Below are 10,072 nucleotides of genomic sequence, written 5' to 3'. Positions count from 1 at the left end.
AGACTATGGCTAAAATGCAGGAGGACAGGTAGGAGCTGATAAAAGCTTGACATTAGCCACATTTGGTGAAGGAAAAAAAAAACCAACTAAATGCAGGTGCCTGTGATGATCACACTGTGTAATACTTTTCAGACCGAAGAACATCCTGAAACCCTGAACATTCCACTTGTGAACTCATGTCTAGCTACTGAAAGGGACTTTTAAAATCCAATAGGATTGTACCTAAAATAAGAATGTTCTTCCGGTGCTTACAAAATACTTTTGCTTGTTGGCAATGGTAAGTATAAATAGGTAGACAAAAACTTCCAATGTTTTTTGAGGCTCGAGGGTTGCTGATCTTAAAGATCTCTGTTGTTTTTAGGCTTCGTTCGGGCCTAACGATCGGGCCCATCTCCTGATGTCTTATTTGTCTGTTCCTGCAACTTAAGGCACCAGCTGGATCTCTGACGTTCACTTCTGATAGGACTCCCGAACTTTGGCCTGCAGAGCGTCACATGTCTTCTTGGCATCACCCAGAAGCATGGCTGTGTTAGGTTTATAAAAGATTGGATTGTCCACAGCAGCATAGCCAACACCCAGGGACCTCTTCATGACAATGACCTAAGAACCAAAGATAGAAAAAATTATACTCAACAGGACCTGTTAGGCACACAGCATGGCCTTTTCCTGGTTTTGTCGCTGTTTTAACGTGTGCATCGCTTTCTTACTTTTATTTATATGATATATGAAACTATAAATGCATAGTTATGGCATACAGGTGACATCTCAATACATGTGGGTATTATTCAGGTAAAATGTGTCTGTCTCCTCTGATTTAATCATGTATTTATGATGACTAGAGCCATGTCTTTCCAGCCTTGTGGAGTACTCAGGGCAATGCCCATAGAGCTCGGCTGAGCAAAAAGACACAAGATTTCGTCCCCAAGTGGGAACAAGGCCTGTACCAAGGCTGAGATGTTAAAACCCACATGGGGTATTTGCAAATGTGTGTTTGCATTATATTAATGCTTATTTTGAATCATGCTCTTATTGGAGTGAAGCTCATGTTAACTGTCTATCTTTAAGTAATAACATTTCAATGACTTTTTTTATTCCTTGCACTCGTCTCTACAAAGTCTGTGAGTAACATTTTCTAATCAAAAAAATAATGCTGTGAGCTCATCTTCTTTTCTATGAATAAGCTAAAGAAAACAAACTTTGTGCCTACACTCCCAACTTGCCAATTCTGACATAAATATAACTGAGCAGGGGATTGAGGGGGTGAGATGGTATGATTCAGAGTAAACTAAATCAGAAAGTTGTAGGACAAAGGCATGTCAAGAACATCTCTCAAGGATGGAGCTAGAAACTAACAATGCATCAACCATGAACAAAGACAGGGGTTGGTTGGCCAAGAAACCCTGGCGTGACATAGACATATCTACTGACATTTGTTACAGGTTTCGTTATCCCGAAAATGTTAGTTCCTAAAAAGTTAAAAGCCCGTGCATTACATGACATTAGTACAATAATGCAATTCTGAAGACTTTCAAATACTGACTGCAAGTAAGATAACAGCCGCATATACACGAGCAAGGGCATTTTGTATCTACTCATCTCAAACAGTACATTTTAAACTCATGTATTTACATGTATTTTAGACAGTCCATAACAACATACAAATATCCCATAAAAGAAATAAATTGGGGAAAAAATGCACTCGTCCTGGTCTATGAAGGCGATGATATTGACTCACTGTCCCAGAGGGAAGCCATCTGCTTCACGGGACTCAACCTGGAATCTGGCCAGACACGTTCTAATTGCTTACAGCCCTTTTTTCCAGCTGTGCGTACAGATTTTGCTAATCTAGCCACATAATCTCATCTGGTTCTACTTGCAGCACCATGTCCACTCGGGTTCTTTGGTGGCCAGGGACCAGAAGGAAGCTGGACTTGTGGTCCTGGCCCTAAGCTATGCTAACACTCCTGAGGCCCCTTGAAAGGCATCACCAACACTCATTAAGTGACCAGAGAAAGTTCTTCTCTGTGTATGTATTTCCAGTGACCTCTAACCGTGAGAATGAATGGTAAGTCTAACTATGTACCTGTTTGGACTTCCAGACCTCAAGGACTGGCATGCCTGCAATGATAGAGTTGGGATCTTCTTGAGCTGCTGAATTGACAGTGTCGTTAGCTCCAATGACAAGAACCAAATCAGTGTCTATAGTTGAAAACAGAGCAGGGGGGAGGGGCAGAAAAATATAAAACACAATGGGTTACTCACACTTCTTTTTAGGCAGATTACAGTGATTTAGTAACAATAACAACACCAGATTCTTATAAGAGGCTACCTTGTGTTACGTGCTGCATACAGCTTTACCAGAAAATGTCACAGAGCTAGAATCCAGCAGGGGGACCTTCACAGAGCTTTACCATCCTAGCTAAAGGCTGCTTTATGATGCTTACCCACCCAGTGGATCTGGCTGATCTGGCTTTATAATTCTTTTATTGTCCCCAAATCATCTTGCTATTCACATGATTTTATAAGATCTGAATCCATTTTCAACGTTTAAAATGCCCAATTAAAATGCAATCTAATATCAAAAACCTAAGTCTAAAAGCCTGTACCATGTTAAGGCTGTGTCCATAATTCCTGGAACTGGCTGGTTTTATACATTATTTAACAACGGTTAAATTTAAAAAGGAGCGTAAAATTAAAATGGCCTAAATTCCCTCTTTAAGAACTATAATTCAGATTACCTAAGGATGCTGCCAAAAATGCCACATGTATCTAGACATACACACAATTTCATTGTTGCTTTTTTCCCCCTAATAAACAGTGTGGGTTTTTGGGTTGGGTTGTTGTTTTTTGTTTTTAAGTTTACAGTGAATACTTGCCAGAGGGAATGAGTCTAACTTTAACAAATATGACCTTGGGCCAAGTGTTGTTCCACATCCTCACAATGACAGCTACAGAGTATAGCACCTTATCTTATGAAGTCCTGGTACTTATAAATGAAGTGGGGAGGGAGGGAAAGAGGGAGAGAGCGGGAGGGCAAGAGACGGAGAGAAAGAACACACGAGCTACTTGACCAATCTTAACTTGGCACAGTGGGAAAAAAACAGCAAAATTTGAGACACCAAGAATTCATCCACAAAAGCAGTTCTGTAAGTGAGGGGTCTGTGGCGGGTATGTAGCTCAAGGCTACAAGCTGCTGAGAGAGGAGACTGGGAGTCAAAGGCCAGATCTGCGCAGGTTTCAGACTCACCTATGAACCGTGGCCCCAGACTCCCAGCAGCCCTCACTCCTCACAGAAGAATACAATCTAACTGTGCCTCTGGCACATCTGCTATGGCTCACCGAATAATATCCTTCACTTACTTACTCGTGGCCACATACCTACTGTATTCACATCGCTCTTCATCAAACTTGTCAGTTCTCACCAGTCACACAACAACACTCTAAACGTAGTGCCACCTCGTGCACAATATTTAAACAGTGTTTAAAGTGCGCCGTCTCCGCCACCTACCTGGGAAATCACTGTTGATCTCATCCATTTCCAGCACAACGTCATAGGGCACCCCTGCCTCAGCCAGGAGGACATTGAGCTGACCAGGCATTCGGCCCGCGACTGGGTGGATTCCAAACCTGGACAGGAAACAAATGAGCAGCTGGCCTTATTTGATAGGCCGAATATACAGAGGTTCCAGCGTCCCCTCCAGATCTGCACTCCCTGTTCTTGGCACCTCTGCTTTCTCCTAGCTCTATCTGATCTCTGCAAGCAGGAGTGGAACTCAGCGAGATATATGGACATTCTACAAATGCTGAATTTGGAAAACCCAGTGACCTAGGGCTTGCAAACTCTAACTTCCTTCATAAAAATAACACTGTAGCTTTGGAACCTTACTCTTCCACACCTGTCTTTAGTACCATGAACTTTCAACAATATGAATAAATAATATATCCCCCCCTTGAATTGAAAGGCATTATATTCTCTCATTATACTTTCTGGTAAGTCCTAACCCCTTAACACAGTATGTCAGCCTAGAATTGTTTCCGATTTAAGAGTTAACAGTGTCCCAGCCAATGCTGCCTTCCCACTCAGCTTTAGCCTCTATAGCAAAAGGTGGAGAAAAAAGAAAATGCTATACACGTGGTGTTAAAGATCCAGAGTTTCTCAGAGACTGATATTAAACATCACAAAAGAAAAGTGATACTGGCACAGTGACGTATTTAACAGACAGAATACATAACACACAGAGTTCTGTAGTTAGAGCAAAGAGACTGGATGGAGCACCAAGTGCTTCTTTCAACCAGACACACCATCCTTTGTACATTAATCCTAGCTCTTGGCCACTGTTTTCACCTTTCAACACCAGGCACCCCCCGGGTACATAGGAACGAGTTCTGAAAAAGTGGATGAATGAATTCAGAGAAGAAATGCCATCTGTAGAGTCTCTGAGTAGGTATTTATCCAACCTCAGCTTTAACACGATTGAGAGAGGAGAGAAAGGCAGGAGAGAGGACATGAGAAGGGAAAGCAAGCCCCCTCTCCAGCGTTTAGCTGGAGCCCCTCGCCAGCTCAGAGTCGAGAACTCCAGCACAACCAGCCTTTGTTGTGAAGGCTACCCATGTAGAGACAATGTTCCTTTTACACACTGCTAACAGAACGTTTAAACCAGCAATGAATTATCCTTAAGACCTAAGACTATACATCAACCCACATTGCACAAGCTTCTTCTTGCAGTAGAAATTAATACAGGGACCCCCAGCTCAACAGCACACAGTGAACCGGAGACTCTGGAGTACTCAGCCCTAAATGGAATGTCTGTATCACAGCCCTCACCTCAAGTCTCAGAGATACACGTGGGAGAGGGGAAAGAACAACAACTGTTAAGAGCCAGAGGTAGGGGATGACTTCAAAGAAACAGCCATTTTCTAGGCACGACAGGACAGGCACACATACAGAACTCAGAGCCTAGTACAGCACACACAAGAACTGTGTGTGTTCGAGGCAGGAAAAAAAAAAAAAGAATCCCAGGCCTATGAGGGAAGCTTGTGCAATTGACAGCTGCTCGGAGAGAGGAAGTCAGTTTTCTTTAATGGGATGACTTTGAGTATATCAACCACATTCCAGGGCAGGCCTCATGCTTAGCGGTAGTTGGCCAACAAACCAAAGTTCACGAGGTTCTTTAGTAGTGTTGTTGCTGTTGCTGCTGTTGTTGTTGTTGTTGTTGTTGTTTGAAGAGAATAAAGAACATGAAGTTGTATGGGTAGTTAGGTGGGACAGGAGGTTGGTGGAGAAAAATTATATATATATATATGTGTGTGTGTGTGTGTGTGTGTATAAACATATACATATATACACACACATATATATACATACATATATATATATATATATTCTCTTCCCCTAATGTTTTAATTTATTCATTGAGAATATAAGGCCTTACTCTTTTCCCAACCACAAACCTACAGTTTTTTAGAAATCTCACAGGAACCCCTTCTCACAGCAAAAGATATGCAGTAGCACCCCTTTATGCAACCCTTGTCATCCACACATCTGACCAGATTAAAATCCTTTCCAAGTGACTACCAGAGCCACCATATAATCTCACTCAATCAAGAAGGAAGAAGGGGGTCTAGAGAGACGGCAGTGCCCTTAACAGCACTTGCTGCTCTCCCCAAGGACTGGAGGCACAGCTCTCTCTTCTGGCCTATGTGCACACTGCACTCACGTGTACATTCTCCCACAGGACTTGTTTGCCTTGAACCAAAACATATAACCCAGAATAGTCATAAGATGGCATCTAAGGCTTTTAGGATTGGGACATGGTTGTGGGGAGTGAATGTAATATTTAGTCCACCATAGTAATATTAAAAGTCTACGAACTAGGGTTTCTGTTTTAGCTGACAGCCAACATACACTTTATTATTCTTTTGTTCCAAATTCTTACCTAATTTTAATTTACTTTTTGTTTTTAATAATGCCTTTGTCATCTTTGAATTTCTCTGTCTACCATATTTATGCTTTAACAGCAACGTCTTGGACCAAGTTTACAAAAAAAAAAGAAAAGAAAAGAAACCCTGAGCCTCTCGGAATGTATTAGCTCTTCTTCTAACATCTTGATTAGCTACAGACTGCGTAAAGACAATGTTTCTGTTTGGCTAGTTGTGAAGGGTAAATAATCACCGAGCTAACCATCATGTTACAACGACTATCCCAAAGGGGGAATCATTTTATATATCTGTTTGCATAATAATTTATTACCCTAAGCTTTGGGGCTCTACGCTTGGAGCGTGCTACATGTAAGGTTATTTAAAAAACAAGAGAGAGAATGCCAATGCTTTGAGAGAAATAACAGAGCACACTCAAATTTGTAGAAGTATATAAGTGCATGCTGACGAGCCGACATTAGTTTAATAGCAATCCTGGCCCGTGTTGCTGGCTAATCTCCAAAGTACGTATTAAAATTAATTGTATTAGATGCAGGTTGGCCATGACCGGCGATTTCCACGAACTGACTGGCCAAAGCTCATCAATGAGCCATCATCACGTGAAGGACATCCAGATTCTAACGTAGAAAGACTACCAGCCCTTTCCTTCTTCCCTTTGGACCATGAAGACAATCCTTTATTATGCACATATTTTAAAAGCTGAGTCAGCGATCTCTGACCACAACAGGATCCTACAAAAGGAAAATAGCTGCTAACACGGAGTCAGAGAGAGACCATCCAGGCACCCCCCTCTTCCTGCACCATTGCTGTAATCCTCCCTCGAGCACAGGAGCCTGTGCCTTACTAGTCAGGCCAGACAGTCCCTGTATTCTCCTCCAGGCCTTCGGTTAAAAGAAGAGTTTTAGACAGCACATCCCAAGAAGACACACTGGTTTCTTTCTAAAGAACGAATTTAGGATCCCAGTAGCAGTGAGGCATTCTCATTTGCACCAGCATTTGGACAGATGACTTCTACACCCCGGTTTCTTCGCGCAGATGAGAAAACTGAAATGCGTAGGTGGAGGATTGTGGGATTTAGGTAACGGAGTTAACATAGCACTCTTCCTCCAAAGTGCTTTACACCAGCACCAAGCAAATGAAGGCCTTCATGCCTGGGGTGGTTTGAGTAAGAACGGCCTCCATAGGCTCACACATTTGAAGGCTTAGTCATCAGGGAGTGACAGAGGGACTAGAAGGTGTGGCCTTGTTAGAGGGAGTGTGTCAGTGGGAGTAGGTTTCAAAAGCCCAAGCCAGGGCCAGTGTGTGTGTGTGTGTGTGTGTGTGTGTGTGTGTGTGTGTGTGTGTGTGTCTGTCTGTCTGTCTGTCTCTCTCTCTTTCTCTCTCTTTCTCCTTCCCTCCTTCTTCCTGCTGCCTAGGGAACTGGATGTACAACCATAGCTGCCTGAGTTGCCACTATGCTCAGGTAATCAAGTTTACTCCTTCTCACGTCTCTGATGGAGCTGAAGACCAGGTAGCTTGGTTTTACAATGAAGCTTAGTTGTTTAGGGATTAAGGTGTTCTTAGGTCTAAGATAGATGTTTTAAGTTGATGATGACGAGATGTGATGGAGATTGATTTGCAGTCAGAATTTTAGATGCGCCAAGATAGAAAAGATGTCTTCTTCAAGGCTGCCAAATACAAATAGCCAAAACACTAAGAATGTAGCCATTTATATAATAACTGATTGTGTCGTGTTCTTCTTGCTGGAAGTAGTTGATTATATATGTGTGTAATAATATAAATGTATATGTTTTTTAAATTTTTTAATGAAAACAAAATGGACATTTAAAACTTCTGAAACTGTAAGCAAGCCCCATGTAAATGTTTTCTTTTTTTTTAAGATTTGCTGTGGTCAGGGTGACTCTTCACAGCAACAGAACATGGGCTAAGACAATAACTGAGCAAGGCCATTAGAGTATTCTGTTCAGACATGCCTTGGCAATATAATGCTCATTGCACTCATGAAGTCAATGTGTATTTCCTTATTTCATGTATTTCAAACCAACACACATTTTTACCTTACAGCAAATATTGGGATTTTTTTTAGCAACACTCTAGGTTGCTTTTTTAATTTTTACTTTGAAATGCTAATACAGTATATACCAAATACTGATACAAGTAGGGCACAGTGATACACATGGTGATCCCAGCACTCAGGAGGCAGAGGCAAGTGGATCTCTGTGAATTTGAGGCCAGCCTGATCTACAAAGCAAGACCAGCACAGCCAAGGCCTTCACAGAAACCTTGTCTCAAAAAAAAAAAAAAACAAACAAAGAAACAAAAAAACAGAATGCCAACAATACTGACATAGTCCCCCAAACACAGTTCTTCGTACTTGGTAGTGATAAAAGAAAAGAAAAGCTAGAGAAATGAAGCAGTCAATACAGACTAAAAGCCAATCATTATGAACAGCAGACTCACCGGGAATGTATTCATAACTAATATTCAGATGCATGTTTGTGTTGATGGAGTCAAATGGCAAAACTCAACACATACCAGTACGCAAAGCAGTGTTATTGCTTTACTTGACAGGCACATAAACATCATCTCTCCAGTCAGAGTAATCGCTGCACTTTTCTCATTTTTGTCTTTCAACTATGAAAATTATAGTCTTTGATGGAAACTTATATAACAAAGAAGCTTAGCCCTCAGTTACCAATTAAAAATGCACTCAAGCCCTTTGGGGAGAAGAACGGAGCAATGTACCCTAATGAAACAGCCCAATCTGCTGGGCCTTTTTAATTAACCACGGAAGAATACCAACAAGTAAGAATGTACATGGAATTACTCATGAATATCAAGTGGCTGGACAAAATCTGGGAAGAGAGCAATTCAAAAGGACCATTTTTTTAAAGCTTCTTTTATAATCCACAATGGCATAAGCTCTGTCTTGCAGCTTTTTGCAGCCTCACATTAGATTTTAAAAGCCGTATGTTTTAAAGGAGACACGACATGGGTTCCCGTGATCACAGACTTTAAAGACAGTGTGTCCCAACCAGGGCTCGCTGTAGCCGTTGTTCTTGGGCATGTGGGGCTATTAAAGATTATAAAACATTCCCCCACATGGGTCCTACCACAACTGTCCAAAATGAACCTTATTTTCCTTTGGTCTTTATGGAAATGTCTATCTAGGTCGGCTATGAATCATGAGGAATGGTTTATTGAATTGAACATACTAATTCAACAATTAGACAAAGCACAGTGGGGCCCTTCCCTAAAGCGTCTAGTATTTTCTCCAGCTTTTAGACTCCAAATTTTCAAAAGGCTCCCTAGACATATTTTAAAAGCATACTCTATGACCTTCAACTACTTGGTTTGAAGTTTTTTTTTTTTGTTTTTTGTTTTTTTGGTCTGTGTGCAAAATTATTTCCATATTTCATATATTTAAAGGGTTAACTTCCCTTACTTAATGGTGATTTTCATTTTTAAAACAGACTATATAATGGAGGCAAAGCAGTATTGACAGTATCTTGGAATTCTGCCTTCCCAAATCGACCACCTCAATTTTTTCTTAAGTATTTTGGGGACTGGTAAATTAGAAAAAGGCGAAGAGAAAAGTAAAAAAAGGATTCATTTGCTGGAAACCTACTTCTGTTTTAAAAACCATAATTATTTCTAAATTATTAAAACAGTTGTCATGACTCCTAACAGTAGGGGGATGGTTCGGGGAGTCTGACTCTTTTGCCAGCTGCTGGGGCCCTTTTCCTCCTACTGAGTTGCCTCACCCAGTGTTGATATGAGGGGGAGTGCCTTGGTCACACTAAATTGAAATGCCAGGTTGGGTTTACATCCCGAGAGCCCTCTTCTTTTCTAAACAGAAATGGAAGAGAAGAGGATCTTGGGGAAAGTGGAGGTGGTAGCGAGGGCCTGGAAGAGGTGGAGGGAGGCAAAACTACAGTAAGGATGGATATGAGAGAAGAAAAATATTATTTTTTTAAAAAGCTGTTGGCATGAATACTCATAATTTTATGCTGCCTCAGCATCCATTTGGAAGACAGGACTGGACTAACTGTCGCATTCAAGAAACAAAGCTTAGCCATGCTTGACACTGACATCCCTTAAGATTTCCACCTCCTCCTCCCTGAGGCTCACCCAG

The 10,072-nt window shown here is 41.4% G+C and overlaps 1 protein-coding gene across 1 annotated transcript in view; it reads right to left on the bottom strand.

Moving 5' to 3' along the window:
• Positions 1-391: 391 nt before the first annotated feature.
• The window catches only part of Nnt (nicotinamide nucleotide transhydrogenase), a 90,918-nt gene continuing 81,237 nt past the window's right edge, over positions 392-10,072 (bottom strand). The window contains exons 20-22 of the mRNA XM_051172594.1: positions 3,509-3,627; positions 2,084-2,199; positions 392-600 (exon numbers count right to left, since the gene is read on the bottom strand). Coding sequence (XP_051028551.1) covers positions 451-600; positions 2,084-2,199; positions 3,509-3,627 — 385 coding nt within the window. The 3' untranslated portion in view covers positions 392-450. The remainder of the gene's footprint in view (positions 601-2,083; positions 2,200-3,508; positions 3,628-10,072) is intronic.

Source organism: Acomys russatus, chromosome 30 (genome assembly GCF_903995435.1).
Source record: "Acomys russatus chromosome 30, mAcoRus1.1, whole genome shotgun sequence".
NCBI classification, from domain to species: Eukaryota; Metazoa; Chordata; class Mammalia; order Rodentia; family Muridae; genus Acomys; species Acomys russatus.
This window is presented reverse-complemented; position numbering and strand designations above follow the sequence as displayed.